Source organism: Leptodactylus fuscus, chromosome 9 (assembly GCF_031893055.1).
Source record: "Leptodactylus fuscus isolate aLepFus1 chromosome 9, aLepFus1.hap2, whole genome shotgun sequence".
NCBI classification, from domain to species: domain Eukaryota; kingdom Metazoa; phylum Chordata; class Amphibia; order Anura; family Leptodactylidae; genus Leptodactylus; species Leptodactylus fuscus.
Genome location: NC_134273.1, coordinates 19,776,312 through 19,795,184, shown reverse-complemented (window position 1 = coordinate 19,795,184; position 18,873 = coordinate 19,776,312). Strand labels below are relative to the sequence as shown.

General features: G+C 41.4%; 1 protein-coding gene across 1 annotated transcript in view; it reads right to left on the bottom strand.

The window, feature by feature from the left end:
- The window catches only part of ADGRL4 (adhesion G protein-coupled receptor L4), a 121,654-nt gene that overhangs the window by 28,401 nt on the left and 74,380 nt on the right, over positions 1-18,873 (bottom strand). Inside the window, 4 exon segments of the mRNA XM_075287037.1 lie at positions 3,512-3,715; positions 8,518-8,697; positions 12,084-12,286; positions 17,164-17,280. Coding sequence (XP_075143138.1) covers positions 3,512-3,715; positions 8,518-8,697; positions 12,084-12,286; positions 17,164-17,280 — 704 coding nt within the window.

Genomic DNA, 18,873 nt, shown 5'->3' with positions numbered 1-18,873 from the left:
TAGGAACCTATCTATAAAACATAGTGTAGAATACTGTCAGGGCTCCTAGGATCCTATCTATAATACATAGTGTATAACACTGTCAGGACTTCTAGGAACCTATCTATAAAAACATAGTGTAGAACACTGTCAGGGCTCCTAGGAACCTATCTATAAAACATAGTGTAGAATACTGTCGGGGCTCCTAGCATCTATCTATAAAACATAGTGTAGAACACTGTCAGGACTCCTAGGAACCTATCTATAAAAACATAGTGTAGAATACTGTCAGGGCTTCTAGGAACCTATCTATAAAACATAGTGTATAACACTGTCAGGGCTCTTAGGAACCTATCCATAAAACATAGTGTAGAATACTGTCAGGGCTCCTAGGATCCTATCTATAATACATAGTGTATAACACTGTCAGGACTCCTAGGAACCTATCTATAAAAACATAGTGTAGAACACTGTCAGGGCTCCTAGGAACCTATCTATAAAACAAAGTGTAGAATACTGTCGGGGTTCCTAGCATCTATCTATAAAACATAGTGTAGAACACTGTCAGGACTCCTAGGAACCTATCTATAAAACATAGTGTAGAACACTGTCAGGGCTCCTAGGAACCTATCTATAAAACAGTGTAGAATACTCTTAGGACTCCTAGGAACCTAACTTCAGCAGGATAGAGCTATGAGTGGATTGGGTCCATACAAGACCAATGAAGTTCATCCATTTGTTTTAACTGATATCATGCATGAAACAGATCCATCAACAGAAAAATAGAAGTTAAAAATGAACTCATAGACTTGTATTGCTTTAGGACAAAAATAGGGCACACTGTATCTTCTTTAACAGATGTAAAAAACGGTATGTGTATGTATCCATCAACTTCCATTGTTGTAGCAATAGATGTGTGATGGATCTGATCACCTAAAAGAGCTTCTCATGGGTGGAGGAGTGTTACCAAGTCAGTTGCTGGTAAGACTATAGACCATTTGTGGACCATCAAAGAGTATTGGTTTCAGTGGGGTATTGGTAGTGGCTTATCTTCTGGGGATGAAAGGATCGGTCACGACAAAATTCAACATGTCCAATCCTTCCCTGCAACATTGTCTGTTAGGAAATGTAGAAGGTCTCCATATATAAGACAGTTGGCTGGCCTGACAAAATTGGCATGTTCGGTTGACTGTTCTCTTAAGGGTGTGAAGGCCTTTAGTGGTCTTCACAAGAAGTCTAAGTCAGTAGTTGGAGTCCGCAAGGTGTGATATGTCAGCTCATAATGGTTTCCATAAAAATATGTCGAGTCTTTAGAATCTCTGCGCTATGCACAATAGAGGCATGATGTATTGTTGAGGTTAGCATACCTGGAATAGGTCATAGGGGAGAAGGGGTAAGGCGGGGGGTAGCGAGCATTAGCATTTACTGCAGGGAGGATGCTATAAATATATCACTACATAAAAACCTGAATGTGGAATTACAGTAGTTAAGTAATTTGGGGAATAAATTACAGCAATTTCTCTTTACCAAAGATGCTTAGTAGATTAGAATGGCAGATGATTCATTTGTTAGAATTAGCATATTGTAATAATCTTGTGTTTCTCCCAACTGGTCCTTTAATGTTTTCTAAATTACGTATTTATGTACTTTGCCAATTGCTTAAGATTTAAATTAAAGAGTATGTAACATTATATAAAGTGTAATAGCCTATGGTAGATATTATGTGTAGATAACACACAGAGCCTCATCATCTCCATTATTACCCATATTATCATTGTCTGTAGGGTTATTGCTATAGGTCTTATCACAGCCCTATATCTCTAGATTCCACATTCCGTCCTCACACACAATAGAAGGATTTTACTTTCTAAGCCCAAGGCAATGGACGAAGAAGAGAATGGGGAAGGATCAGAAGGGGCCTACTAATATGGTCCATTAACAGGTCTGAAATGTCTTCCCTCGCAGGCCGAGGATAAAACAAACCCAATTTATGGTGGACATTACTGTGTATAGAAGAGAAGGGACCTGCTGGCAAAAATCAATAGAAGACACCTACGGAGTTTAATTTAGGACCCTATGTGTGGATGACAGAGCTTGGCACCCGCCCGCCCCGAGTCTGCCAGGATTTGTGGTTTTCCTCCTCATTGTTAGTGCTGAAGCTCAACACGTTGCTGCCCAATTTTCCATTGTCAGAGGGCTATACCTATTGTCTATCTATCTATCTATCTATCTATCTATCTATTATCTATCTATCTATCTATCTATCTATCTATCTATCTCATATCTCTCTCTCTCTCTCATATCTATCTATCTATCTATCTATCTATCTATCTATCTCTCCATCTGCTTATCTATCTATCTATCTATCTATCTATCTATCTATCTATCTATCTATCTATTATCTATCTGTCTATTATCTATCTATCTATCTATCTATCTGTCCATATATCTATCATCTATCTATCTATCTATCTATCTATCTATCTATCTCATATCTCTCTCTCTCTCATATCTATCTATCTATCTATCTATCTATCTATCTATCTATCTATCTATTATATATCTTTCCATCTTATTAACTATCTATCATCTATCTATCTATCTATCTATCTATCTATCTATCTATCTATCTATCTATCTATCTATCTATCTCTCCATCTGCTTATCTATCTATCTATCTATCTATCTATCTATCTATCTATCTATCTATCTATCTATCTATCTATCTATCTATCTCTCCATCTGCTTATCTATTTAACTATCTATCTATCCATCTATATATCTATCCATCTATCTATCTATCTATCTATCTATCTATCTATCTATCTATCTATCTATCCATCTATTACCTATCTATATATTTACCAATAAAAAAATGAACAGATCCTATAATTCAATAAAAATAAAGGATCAAAGTGCCAACTTGAGCTAATAAAGTCCTTTTATTTTTATATTTTTGGATTGCTATTTGTGATGGATGGATAGATAGATAGATAGATAGATAGATTTGTCCATTGATCTATCTATCTATCTATCTATCTATCTATCTATCTATCTTTCTTGTATCTATCTATCTATCTATCTATCTATCTATCTATCTATCTATCTATCTATCTCTATATCCATATATCTTTCTAGTATCTATCTATCTATCTATCTATCTATCTATCTATCTATCTATCTATTGTTCTTTCCTTTGCTTTTCTTTGCATCCACTTTTATTATCCTACGGTATTATCCATTACACATGGTAACATAATGGTAATATACTTGTCATTTCTCTTTGCCAAACATTAACATCAGGAATAAATAAATAATTTCCCCCATGCGCAGTAGATAAAGTAACCCTTGACATGATGTATATAGCACATACTGTGTAGCACATACTGTATAGCACATACTATGTAGCACATACTGTATAGCACATAGTGTATAGCACATACTGTATAGCACATACTGTATAGCACATACTGTATAGCACATACTGTATAGCACATACTGTGTAGCACATACTGTATAGCACATACTGTACCTTGTTCTTGGTCATGTTTATCCCAATGAGGAAAAGCAGCTCAGCTAAAAATAATGCACAGCAGAGATTTTTGTGAATTGTCGTCCTGGTGCTTTGGATTTCACTGAAGAAGAAGAACGTAAAAATACACAGGGAGAGACAAATCAGGGAGATTATTATCCCAAGCTGGGTGATACGTGTCAGGACGCTGTGATGAGTGGCCACCTAGAGGAGACAAGCACACGGAATAAACAAGATGAGGCAGAACATGGCTGGCGACTTGACCTGGATTTAACTATTGACTGAAATATACAATTATCACCGGCGCGGCGCAGATTTACGGACTGCTAATAATAATTAGGCTATGTAGCACCGCGTACTGTATCAGCTGGTGTGAAACTACAACTCCCAGCATGCACTGACAGCGTCTGGAGCTCATCATGGCATATTATACAGATGAAGCAGGCGCTAAACTAAGAGTAGCACTCGGTGGGGGAACTAAATTCTTGTGGGCCCCGGTGCAATCTTGTGTCTGGAGCCCCCTACAGAGAATTCTTGATAGTGATGGTTACGGGTGCTAAGGAGTTTAATCCACCTTAGTGTGATTCGGTTAACCTGTGGGTCTCCTTGGCTTATGAGCCAGGTGGAAGCTGCAATCTCAATACTGAGGCCAGTGCTTATGGCCCCCCCTAAGGCTCCTGGGCCCCGGTGCAACATCACCCTCTGCACCCCCTCAACTTACGCCCCTGGTAGTACCGCACTAGTGTGCTGGCAGATAGTTTACCACAGATATATGGCATACCGTGATCAACCAAAGGACCTATTTGTATAAACTGTATACATTGCGGCATTTTCTTTATTACCGTATGCTTCTGTTTAGAGCACATTTCAGTTTGGCATATGCTATAAGGACACCTCTATGGCACAAGTTTGATTTTGGCTTCAACCACATCCACAGAGGACACAGATAGAGTTGAGTGTAATGGAGAAGTAGGGAACCGTCCCGGCCCTGCTTCACCATTCAGCCTCACTTTCTTGAAAGCAGGCAGGGATGATGTAGAGATGTGTCTAATGCTGCACCCAAGTCACGGGCAGCAAATATGGCAGTGGACTGTGGGAGAAAGCTGCAAACTGAGTATTTTTTGGTTTGATTTAGAATTTTTTTTAAGGGGGCTAAAAGGTGGGGAAATTATAATGTGGGGGTCACAATAAGAGGAGCATTATCGTTTGGGGACCATAGGAAGGAGTGCTATACTTAGGGGGCCATGATGAAAGGAGCATTATATTATGGGGACCAAGATAAAGCGGTACATTATACTGTGCGTGACACAATGAGAGGGACATTATACTGCAGGAGACCACATGAGGAGGGCATTATACTGTGGGGCTGTATTGAGGGGGGCATTATACTGTGGGGCTGTATTGAGGAGGGCACTATACTGTGGGGCTGTAATGAGGGGGGCATTATACTGTGGGGCTGTATTGAGGAGGGCACTATACTGTGGGGCTGTAATGAGGGGGGCATTATACTGTGGGGCTGTATTGAGGGGGCATTATACTGTGGGGCTGTATTGAGGAGGGCACTATACTGTGGGGCTGTAATGAGGGGGGCATTATACTGTGGGGCTGTATTGAGGAGGGCACTATACTGTGGGGCTGTATTGAGGGGGCATTATACTGTGGGGCTGTATTGAGGGGGCATTATACTGTGGGGCTGTATTGAGGGGGGGCATTATACTGTGGGGCTGTATTGAAGGGGGCATTATACTGTGGAAGCGACAGTGAGAGAGACATTATATTGTGGGGGGGATTATACAGTGGGAGTCATAATGAGAGAAACATTATATTTTGGGGGCCACAATAAGAGACATTATATTATGGGGGGCAATATACAGTGGAGCCATAATGAGGGGAGCATTATACTGTGGAGCCATAATGAGGAGAGCATTATACTGTGGAGCCATAATGAGGAGAGCATTATACTGTGGAGCCATAATGAGGAGAGCATTATACTGTGGAGCCATAATGAGGAGAGCATTATACTGTGGAGCCATAATGAGGAGAGCATTATACTGTGGAGTCATAATGAGGAGAGCATTATACTGTGGAGCCATAATGAGGGGAGCATTATACTGTGGAGCCATAATGAGGAGAGCATTATACTGTGGAGCCATAATGAGGGGAGCATTATACTGTGGAGCCATAATGAGGAGAGCATTATACTGTGGAGCCATAATGAGGAGAGCATTATACTGTGGAGCCATAATGAGGAGAGCATTATACTGTGGAGCCATAATGAGGAGAGCATTATACTGTGGAGCCATAATGAGGGGAGCATTATACTGTGGAGCCATAATGAGGAGAGCATTATATTGTGGAGCCATAATGAGGGGAGCATTATACTGTGGAGCCATAATGAGGAGAGCATTTTACTGTGGAGCCATAATGAGAGAAAAATTATACTTTGAGGGTCACAATGAGAAACATTATATTATGGGGGGCAATATAATGTGGGAGCCATAATGAGAGGGGCAATAAACTGTAGGATTGATTTAACATAGATGAAGGACAGATTCAGCTTTTCACCGCGAGGAACCAGAGGGCCAGAAAATGAAGAGAAATCTGCAAGGGATATCTGCCATATATCCATGTGAACATACCCTTATACTAAACTCTCCCCGAATGTCTGGGAATCTCCCGCAAAATACAGGTGGACCTGCCCGAGTCCCAGAAAAGCTGCCACATCTCCTGGGCCCAGTGCAATGCTCCTGTATACACCGGTCTCTCTGTCATTTTATGTGTGACGTGAGACTAATATCACAACAAAGTGAGATAGTTGGCACATGGATGTGACCTGCATAATGACGGGTCCTTAAAGAGGTCCTAAACATGACAGGTCCTCAACATGGTCTCACTAAAAGAGACCACCCTCCAAAACGAGCTTGGCCCACTTTACGAGCCATTCTCCTGGACATCCTTCCGTCAATGATACCAAGTATGATGACTCTTCGTCTCACAGGCCACCTAACATTTGTCTTGCACTTAGAAGATAAATTCTTAGCAGATTTTACGCTGGATAAGCACTTAAGATTGTTTTATAAAAATTAAGAAACTGCAAAATAGAGAAGCCGTAAGCAAAAGCAGAGATGGATTAAAACTCATTGACTTGACTGAGGCTCCTCAAATCCATTTCTATTAAGCATAAAGTAATCTCTGCAGACACCAATGAGAAAATAATATGAAGTCTGTAATTGGGTTTTAGCTGATCAATAATTAGAGAACATGGAGAATCATTATTTATTTAAGGCTTGGTATATAGAAGAAGAGAAGGAGCCGACGTCAGCGCTTTATCCTCAAGCTGAGCAAATGGTTAAATCCGTTCTTCATCATTCTCAGAGCCTTCAACTACATTTTCTGCCGGCCTCATACAAATTCCCTATAAATTAAGAAATGGGGCAACTTAAAGGAGGATGAGATTTTTCTCTATTTCCTGTCCTACTCCAAGAATTTACACCTCTTTGGCAACTGGTTTTTAATATTGGCTATTACCACTGGGACATAGGGCCGTCTACTTCCAAAGACTCTCTGCCCACATCCAGGATTTCACCTCTGTAGATGAGAAAAGGAATCTCTACATCCTACTGGGAGAAGAGGAGTCCACTGTGGAGATCGCTGCCCAATATGTGTCCACCTGCCGCCAACTAAGGGGAAGATGAGACCCCATGGATTGTTATACCCCATTATTGCCCCCTCTAATCACCCATCCACACCCGTACATCCCAATCCAACCCCCCTCCTAATCACCCATCCATCCCATATGCCCAACCCCCCCCCCCCCCATCAACCACTCTCTTTGCTTTGGCAATGCCAAATGTTTTACGGACGTGCCAATAAAGCTCTTTTGTTTGTTGGTTTGGATGGCAAGATAATGGCCAACTGTGTAATAAATGGATTAATAGGGTCCATCAAACCATGACCCATTCTTCACAGTACATTCTTATTAATGGGGTACCCCCTTCTATGACATTGATATTGGCTAATAGGACATAAGGATTGAGGTTATCTGTTAAAGGGAACCTGTCAACTAGTTAGGGGTCCCTGAGCTATCAGTATGTCCTATTTGAAGCTGGGATTGGATCCCAAAACTGGTATTTACTGTATTTCAATCTGTTGCTTGCTTTTGGAGTGTAGCACCTTGTGACGGAGATGAGACCTGGATTCAGGCCATGGCGTATGAGAATTTCACCATTGAAACCCCCATGGCTGAATCCAGGATTCAAAAACTAGGGGCAAGATGGAACCAAGAAGCTTGGGAATAAAGCCGAGCAACATTAAGACATGCTGGTGATTTGGGAACTACATACCCGATGACAGGTATGGGGCCATTAGACTACCACCATGTGCAGTGATGTCTTCAGCGTCGATGGTGCAATGTGCATGTGCTCAAAGCCTCTGGAGACAAAACCGAGTCTCAAAAATTGGAGAACAGATGAGGCCGAGATTGTCAGGTTTGGGAATCAAGATCAGTAGCATAAGGACATGTTACTGGTCATGGGGCATGCTAACGGGAATGGGGCCACTGGACCGCCAGTTCTGTCCTTGGCTTCAAAGTCACAATGGGTATATACCTGGGGTCCCTAGAGATGAGTCCAGGACTCAAAACATGGGGAACAGATGGGTCTGAGATTGCCATTTTTTGCGATAAACCCCAGGACATAAGGATGAGCACATGGAGGATAGGGATTCATACAAAAAAGGGAAGGGGAGTCTCTTGGATTCCACCCCAGCCTTGTTTCATACAAAGACAGTGATCTATGGGTAGCATGAATGTGCCTGAGCTTTTGTAGTACCAGATACAACCCATGGATAAGATTGGCGCTGTTTGCTAAAAAAAAAAAATCAGCTCCTCTGCTCCAATCTCTTACAATCCTTTTCATTGGCGGTACTTTACTACAGTATATATTGTGTTGGTAAGGTCTCTTTCGGTACCTTCACTTTTGATAACATACAATTTGGCAAATCCTCACCTGATTATGATTCGGCGATGACATCAGAATAGCGAAATGTGTGAGATGGTTACATTTACATGATGTATGGGTGATATTGGAATATTCCACCTCGCACCCCTCTGTTGACCACTCTCCCTGCAATGATTCAGGGGCATATTTCCAAAAGGCACATCTTGCAGTTTCGGGATCCAAAAATGGCTGAAAATATAGATACAGGACAAGCATTATATGTGTATCCATAGAATTATAGACATTTTTTCCCTAGAATTTTTACCCTGGCAAAGTCCTTTACATTGAGCTTCTTCCTAACTACAGGTATGTAATATGACATCCCATATGTAATAGGTGCTCATACATGGGTGCAATATGGCCCCATAGGCTACTATAAGTGCAATATCACAGTGCAGTACAAGTCTTGCGCATGAGCCCTGAGTATTAGAGTTGCATTTTTTAATCTTGGACATCCTGCTTTCACGGGCACCTGAAAGGAAAATCTAACCACTGTGAAAGCTATTGTGGTGGCACATTGATTTGTCAATGACAACCAATACAGTATATGTGCTATATCAGCTGACACAGTGGTTGTAAACCAGCTTTCCTACAACACTGATATGAAAATTTTACTATCTGCAAAGAGATGCAATATTTTTCCTTGCAATATTAGCGTATAAGGTGGAAGATTTGCCAATCAGGAGCCATGGAAAGCTGGACGATAACCATTGTGAAATCTGTGGTCTTAGATTGAGCATCACCCACAACCCATATATGTGTGCTATATTAGCCGCCACGTGGATTGTGGTCACTCAGCTTTCCCAGAACCCTGAAGGTCAAATCTGACCACCTGTATAGAGATACACCTTGCTGAAATAATTAGTATACAGTGAAACATACATCATTAAGAGGACTGTAAAACATAATGACAAGTACCATGAAAGCGATTGCATTGGATACATTCGGCTAAATATATTGCCGTAGCAGCTGCAACAAAGAGTATCACCCAACTTTCCAAGAATCTAAGTAGGCTTTCCGTGTTATAGAGTTATATATATATATATATATATATATGGCTAATATTTTTATTCTGCAGAAAAATGCTTTGTCAATAATACAAAGAATATACTTAGTGTTCAGAAACAGCGCCACACCAGTTCACAGGCTGTGTCGGGTATTGCACCCCATACTAGACGACTTACAAACCATGGACAAGAGTGGCGCCGTTCCTAGAAATCAAAGCAGACTCTTTTTTTTTGAGGCTGGACCACCCCAGGGGCAATTAATGACATCACCGCCTTATGGCGCCACCTAGTGTTGTCTATCCAGTACTGCACTGTATTACACTGACTGCAGCAACATATCAACTTCAGACTTCCAGCATTTAAAATACTTCAATCAAGTTGCCATAGAAACTGTCCAATGAAAGATAAGACGTATCAATTACAACGATAACTAGAATCATGTTTACTGGGAATTACATCGCGTCGGCAAAGCGCACACATAACCGTATAATAGGAAGACAAATATACATCTCACTCTGTGCATTCCTGCTACTGGAATTAATACGCGCTTATCTCTCGTAGCCGATTGTGGCCGAATACAGACAACAGGCTTGTTTTCATTTTACTAAGCATTAAAGACAATTGTAATTCAGCCGCGGCGTTGGCATTGTGATTTAGAGCGCGGTACTGTACGCCACTTTATAATAGTCTGCGAGGCTGATATAATTATCGGATTGTGCAGAAAGTCTGTAATTATATACATTGAAAGTTCTTCCCGTAGTAATTCAATAAAGCTTATTTACCTATCTGGAGATAAAAAGATTTACGCGGCCTGCGTTCTCACAAGTCCTTTCTATGGGATAGGTTTCATTTCGTTTTTATTATCGTCATTGAGCTGACAGATTTCTTAATCTGCTATTGATTTAAGCCGTACAACTGCTGACCGTACTCATAGACGGAAGTAATGGCTGAGAATATTGGCAAGGGGCCGGGGTATAGCTAAAGGACGATGACGGGTGCCAGGGAGGGCGACGCAATCTGCTATTTAGATACAGGGCAAAGTGCGGGCACGCCTGCGCCTGGACTCCACTTTGTGTCCAGTTTCTCGGGCAGAAAACGGAAAACCCGGCAGTCAGTGTCCGCCTGTGAGCGTTTTGTGCCTCTCCGCAGCTAAACCGGACACCAAGTCCTGCATGTCCGACTTTGTGTCCGGTTAAAAAAACGGAGAGGCACAAGACAATCAGGGGCAGTCACTTTGCAAACCCATTCAAGTGAATAGGTTTGAAAACGGACTGCTTGTTTCGGCCTCCTGTCCAGTTTCTCAGGCAGAAGACGGAAAACTGCAAAACGCAGACTGGGCGCATACTGAGTCCTGTGATGGAAAGCCTGTCTGTAAGACCTTTAAGCACCTGAAATTGGCTCGTTTCTGGCACATGATGTCGCCACTCAGCTCCTGCTCCCCACCTCTTTAGAGAGTGATCAGTACAGGACAGGAATCTAGGCGGTGTAAATTTGAGATGCATTGCCGCTACAAGTATAAGAATTACTAAGGGGCTGAAAGCTCTTACTAATTCTGATGGGTATTGTGCCTTTTAGAATATTAATTTAGACTGGTGTAAGAATCGCCAATCTTAATTAGAGATGGGCAAACCTCTTGAAATTGGTTTTGTGTTCGGGTTCAGTAGCTCAGGTTGCTTATTTGTTTCAGGTCAAGTTTGGTAAGAACCACACCTTAAATTGGCTTAAAACAAAATGTAGAACCCTGTCAGGGCTCCTAGGAACCTATCTGTAAAACATAGTGTAGAACACTGTCAGGGCTCCTAGGAACCTATCTATAAAATATAGTGTAGGACACTGTCAGGGCTCCTAGGAACCTATCTATAAAACATAGTGTAGGACACTGTCAGGGCTCTTAGGAACCTATTTATAAAACAGAATAGAACACTGTCAGGACTCCTAGGGACATATCTATGAAACATAGAGTAGAATACTGTCAGGGCTCCTAGGAACCTATCTATAAAACATAGTGTAGAACACTGTCAGGGCTCTTAGGAACCTATTTATAAAACATAGAATAGAACACTGTCAGGACTCCTAGGGACATATCTATGAAACATAGAGTAGAACACTGTCAGGGCTCCCAGGAACCTATCTATAACACATAGTGTAGGACACTGTCAGGGCTCCTAGGAACCTATCTATAAAACATAGTGTATAACACTGTAAGGGCTCCTAGGAACCTATCTATAACACATAGTGTAGGACACTGTCAGGGCTCCTAGGAACCTATCTATAAAACATAGTGTATAACATTGTTAGGGCTCCTAGGAAACTATCTATAACACATAGTGTTAGACTGGCTGGATGTAATTTGGATGCTGTCTATTTCAGCTGGATTACTAATGCTGAGATTTCCTGCTCAGGGAGAGGAAGTGAGTGCTGCTCTGCTCATGACTCGGTCATAGCCTTCTTCGTATGTCAGCTGTTTTCAATGGAGAAATATTGGTACAATTGAATATTTACAAGGTAAGATGTAACAATTAATAGTCCTGTTTCTTTAGTAAGAAGATACAGAAATGTACAACTCACCTGTAAGTGTTTTAGAACAAACAGGATTTTTTCCAGTTGGTAAAGCGTCGGAGGATTAGAGTTGATCGCTGCGGCAATTACTGGTGAATTTACAATCTCGCTTGCCTCTAAAGCATTATAATTGTCTGTGACTGCCATGTTTTCAGGTGATGCAAGGAGAGATCCAATATTGTCATATCGAAGAAACACAATGCTTACTGTACCTAGAACATAGGAATGTGTCAGTCTGCAGATCAAAAGCTTTACACTTATGTACTGTTGTGCCTTTATGTGTCATGTTGTCTGAAACAGATGGTTCATATACGGGATTATGTGCTTACACACATCATATAGACAGAATATATGTACTGAGAATATATCTATGCGGAGAGGTGATTACTGAAGAACATAGGCCCGGGATGAAATTTCAATAATAGGATATTGGCTGATAAGAAGCAAGTGAAGACATTTAGCGGATAGATCTTGATAAGTCAGTTTCTAGGGCATTCACTACTAGTAATATTACATCTATTGGTTAAATTAAAGGGGACCTCTCACCACCTCTACCAACTCTTTGCATTCAATAATAGGCACCACTCCCCCGATTCTGGGACAATTGGAATTTTTTTTAGTCCCTCCCATTCCTAAGCAAAATTTTTTGTTAGTTTCAGCACACAATATGTTAATTACATTCCTTATGGTCAGGTGGGCGGTCCCTGTTATCTGCTCCAACCCAGGACAGCTAAGTTGACAGTAGGGAGCCTAATTAGCATATTGGGTGCTGAATAGAGATGGGTGAACCCAATTACTTTGGGGTCAAACTAATTTGCATATAACAGGAAGTGAAATTAGAGAGTAATGGGTGGATGCCCACAGGAGGTGTAAAAAAAAAAAAAAAAAAACATTTATACTCACCCTCCTTCACCTCTTTCGGGGCTTCCTTGTGGCGTCCGACACTCTCTTTCGGTCACCTCGTTGATGTCACACACACGGGGTCACCATTGAGACTCAATGGTCACACCAAGTGTCATGACATCACCAATGAGACCAAGAGAGAGTGCTGGAGGAGACCCCAGAGTATAATAATTTACCACAATACATTTTAGTTTGCCCAAGAAAAATCCTCAACTGTTCAGTTTTGTTATAAAATAAACAATTTGGATATTCGGGTTGAACCCAGCTTGTGACAAAGCAGTTCACCCATCTGTAGTGCTGAAACTAACTGGACTGATTGCTCAGGAATGGTGGGAGCTAGAGAAAACATTCCAGTGGAGCTGAATATATATTGTAGGGGGATCTAATAAAATATAAGGAAGCTGAGTGTGTATGTGTGGGGGGGTCACTTCAGTTATATTTTAGGCATTTTAGAACACAGAACAGTGCTGGTGTCATATGAAAGAGGAGATTCTCTGCTTTTATATGACACCGAGATCATAGTTCTACCTGCTTTATTTTGCTATTATGTTGCTACCTGTAACAATTTCAGAGATTTCAGATAGGATTGGCATGTATACATATGTGTGTGTGTGTATAGATAGATACATAGATAGATTTTGTTTTTTTTGTTCCCAATTCCGACAGTCATCCATGTTCAGAGTCAACACCCCACCTCCAAATTTTTACCTTGAACAACACAAAAATAAAACAACCCCATACCTCCTCGTACACGTTTGCATTTCTTCCCATATATTCCCTTTAAATAATGTGCTATTATATAATTCAGCAATTCTTTAAATACAGATGAAGGAATCGGTTCCTATTTGTTGCGCTAAGAGCTGGCAGTTTCCTGTTGTGAAATAGATGTGATTGCGAGCGCCCGGGTCTGCCAAATAATTATTCTTTTTGTTCGATACTTTTATTTCGCTCTTTCGTCTACCTTCACAAACACACTAACAGTAAATACATGTATATTCCCCCTAAATACACGGTAGATGGTTGTTTGCCTAATTGCACCTAGATTAATACTAGAGGGGGCGATTTGACAAATGCTGTCAGGTCTAGCATTGCATTGTGCTCATTTATTCAGCTAATACTATTTTAATGAGCTGTGGCACATTTCTTTGATTAAATCGTTCTTTAAAGTCATTTGCTCTGGCTATTAAGGACTGAGCTAGCAGTGTTATTCACCTCTATTGTCATTGGTATTCACAGCCAGGATCCTGCTGTCTGAATTGTAAAAGAAAACAATCCACAGTATACAGGTGTCTGTGTGTTCTATGCATGTTTTTTTTATCTATCTTTCTATCTATCTATGGACATGTATAACCATTTCGATAGTAATTTCCTTGTGATAAGATGGGATGTGTGCTTTCCTATCAAATTAACCAATTTATCAGCTATATTATGCCACTTTAATAGCAAAATCTCTTGAAAGGACAGGTGAACAGGTCAATTTCTCCCACATGATCAGCCTACTCTTCTCCTGCTGCTCTCATCATTCCAATTATCCTATTCCCATCATCCGCCATCACTGACACAAAAAACCCATGTTCATTAACACAAACACATGGACAAGTCATTGCCTTCTACAAAATCTGCACATTCCTCTCCTGCTGTTGTCATCCTTACCACAGGGTGTCCTGCTTTACTCCTTTCATGACACAATCATTGACAAAGGTAACCCCATGTTCAATAACATAATCACTTCCTTCCACAAAATCAGCACATTCCTCTCCTGCTGTTGTCATCATTCCCATGATGCACAACCACTGACACATCTAACCCCATGTTCATTAACATAAACACATGGACAGGTCACTGCCTTCTACAAAATCAGCAAATTCCTCCCCTGCTGTTGTCATCATTACCATAGGCTGTCCTGCTTTACTGCCTTCATGACACAATCATTGACACAGATAACCCCATACTCCTTAACAAAATCACATGAGTGAACAGGTCACTTCCTTCCACCAAATCAGCACATTCCTCTCCTGCTGTTGTCACCATTCCCATCATCCTATCGGCCCCTAGGGTAACTGGCTTTACTCCCTTTATGACACAATCACTGACAGATGTAACCCCATGCTCATTAATGTACTCACATGAGTAAATAAGTCACTTCCCTATACAAAATCAACACACTCCTCTTTTGCTACTATTATCACCCACAGCATATGATTGGCTATACAGTGTTCTATTTCCACTCACTCATGACAATGCTCCTGTCCTGTTAGATCTAACCCTATTCTTGATAGTATCATCACATAAGCAAACAGGTCACTGCCCCATCAAAATCAGCACACTACAGTGTTCTATATCCACTCATTCATTACAATGCTCCTGTCCCGTCAGATCTAGCCTTATCCTTAATAGTATCATCACATGACTGAACAGGTCACTGCCCCCTCAAGATCGGCAAAGTCCCCTTCTGCTACTTTTTCACTCCCGACATCTAATATACTACCTATATCTAAAGCTGACCATTCACAAAAGATATCTGTTGACCAAAGAGTCATTTGTCTGACAATTAATTCACCCTAAATCCTCATACACAGGGGTGTAGCTATAGGGAGTGCAGAGGAAGCAATCGCTATGGAGTCAAATTTTGGATCTCCAAGTTACAACGGGCTACAACAAATTCAGCACACTATTCTCCTGCTGCTGTCATCATCACATCTGATTGACTACAGTCCTTCTATCTCAGTCAATTTCATGACTCTACCCTTTATTTGTGCAGTCCTTTAAAATAGTCCCATCATAGGTCACCGATCCCCGTAAGATCAACATTTTCATCCTCAGCTGTAGTCATCAATTCTATAATCTAACTACCCTATATATAAAAATGTTTATACTGTATGTAGTCAAGCATCAAATTAAACTTTGCCAAGTTGTCACCATTGTTTTTATACCTTCTCTCAACCTCACTGACACAGGGCACATGCCCAGCCAATTCCAACAGGACCAAAATGGATTGGCCCATTGGAGGATTAATGCGTCACTGGCTTGGCCCATTGGAGGATTCATTGTCTTTCTGTTGGACAACTGTAGGGTTGAGTGATCGGGATCGGAAAAGATCGGATCCTGATTGACAATCGAGTAAATTTCACTCACTCACTCACTCACTCACTCACTCACTCCCCGCCCACACTCTCCTAAGCCACAACAAGCCTCCCCTTCTCCCAGCATCAGTAACACTAGCCTAGGGAGTTGGGGGCGCGTATGGTGCTCTGCTGGATTGTGAATGACAGAAGAGAAGACAGAGAACAATGGTCGAGAGCTACGGGGAGCGGCAGCGGTTCTGTGCAGGTAAGTTACAGTTAAGTTGAGTTAAGTTGCAGGTAAGGGTTGAGCGATCGGGATCGGAATTCCGTTCCCAATCTTTTTTCTTTGTTCTGTGCAGGTAACAGCAGGGGGGACTAAGTAGCCGGCGGATTTTTTTAATCACTACACAGTGTGGGGTCCAAAAATTGAAGCCTTCAATTTTTGGACTACATGCTGTGTAGTGAATAGGATCGTTTTTAAAATCCGATTTTCGATCATTAAATAATCCCATTGACTTGCATTAGGATTGGGATCGGGATCGGGTTCGGATGGAAAATGATCAGAAATCAGATTTTAAAAACGATCCTGAAATCTCAAGATCGGCTCCACCCCATGGACAAGTTATTCTGACCCATAGAAAACCACATCCTATATCTGGTTTATTTCCACTCGCCAAGTTACTGAATCTTGGTGTAGCCATTATAACGGCACTACGTAAATTCCTACAGTACGTACGGTACTTTAGTTATTAATCTCCAGCCTATAAGAAGTTACGACACAATATAATCGAGAGTCGGGGACAGCCGTCCAAACTCTGTTCATTCTATTTCTAATGAAGAAACGTAAAGTTTAATTACATTTAAATATGCAGTACAAAATAGCATAATAAACAATTATATGTATTAATGATGGCTCCCCTTTAATTACGGCCCCTTAATGTGCCCGTTATTTCTCGGCTCGCCTCAATTTGCATACAAATATTTAGATCATTAGCCTTTTCATTGCAAATGGAATATCTGAAGCTTTCACAAGACTTGTTTAACCCACTAAAAACCTACAGCAAATTGTTCTAACCTTTCCCGTCCTACACAAAGAGATGTTAAGTTTGTTTCGTTCTTACCATTAGACGGCGAAGCTTCCTTTTTCTTCGGAGAAATCTTGATGTAATCTCCTTCCATAAGAGCATGCGGGTGAATATGTTTCATGTGGTTAGAGTCAAAGGTAAACAGTTTGAGAGCTACAAAAGACAGTAGAGGAATTATACGCTACTGCGACGTGTGGCTTTTGACGGAAACAATTACGGCAAATATATATAGCGCTCAAAATAGGTACAAGAGGGAACAGTGTTCATGCAGTACATGTTCAGAAATCTTGTAAGAACATTCTGTATACACAACATATGTTATAATAGAGATCGCAGGATTATTGTGCGGGGAAAACAATCAAAACAATCAAGTGATTCCAAGGGTAATGTAACGGAATTTGTTAAAGGGGAGTCCGCTTCCATCTGGTATTGCACTACCTTTACGTCTTATACACAGAGACTTTACTCAGGAAGAGCCCCTAGAGCTATAGGCAATCCATGTGCCGCCAAATGGTGCTGTGTGTGGCATCATCTTTTAGAATAGATTCTTATTAATCAGGACCTTTAACTGCCTCCACCAATACTAATTCTTTGGATCTGTTAATAGTCACCGCTCCACTGATTCCAGCACAGTTGGAATTTTCTCTCTAGCCCCCACCATTCCAGAGCAACAAATGCAGTCAGTTTTGATGCCTGCTATGCTATTTAAGCTCTGTAATGTCAGAAGCGGGGTGTCAGACAGGGGGCATGATTCAGATATCCAATCAGAGGCAGCCAGTGTCAGAGCTCAGAATTTTCTGTCTAGCCCCCACCATTACAGAGCAACAAATGCAGTCAGTTTTGATGCCTGCTATGCTATTTAAGCTCTGTAATTTCAGAAGGGGGGTGTCAGACAGGGGGCATGATTCAGATATCCAATCAGAGGCAGTCAGTGTCAGAGCTCAGAATTTTCTCTCTAGCCCCCACCATTCCAGAGCAACAAATGCAGTCAGTTTTGATGCCTGCTATGCTATTTAAGCTCTGTAATGTCAGAAGGGGGGTGTCAGAAGGGGGGCGTGATTCAGATATCCAATCAGAGGCAGCCAGTGTCAGAGCTCAGAATTTTCTCTCTAGCCCCCACCATTCCAGAGCAACAAATGCAGTCAGTTTTGATGCCTGCTATGCTATTTAAGCTCTGTAATGTCAGAAGGGGGGGTGTCAGACAGGGGGCATGATTCAGATATCCAATCAGAGGCAGCCAGTGTCAGAGCTCAGAATTTTCTCTCTAGCCCCCACCATTCCAGAGCAACAAATGCGGTCAGTTTTGATGCCTGCTATGCTATTTATGCTCTGTAATGTCAGAAGGGGGTGTCAGACAGGGGACGTGATTCAGATATCCAATCAGAGGCAGCCAGTATCAGAGCTCAGAATCACACCCCTTGTCTGCTCCTGTCTGACACTGCCCTCCTTACAGTACAGAGCCGAAATAGTATATCAGGCACCAAAACTAACAGCATTGATTGCTCAAGAATGGCGGAGGCTAGAGAAAAAATTCCAACTGTGTCAGAATCAGTGGAGCGGTGGCTATTAAATTATGCAAAGAGCCTGGGCCTTCCTTAGCTCATACATCAACCTATGAGGAATCCATTGTTGATCCCCAACTATCATAGGAAAAAGTCCTTAGCAGATCTTGTAGAGTTGAGGTCTTGGAGCTCATTTGTCGCATATTATCTTTTCAGGCCACCCACACACGGCCTTAATGCGTTC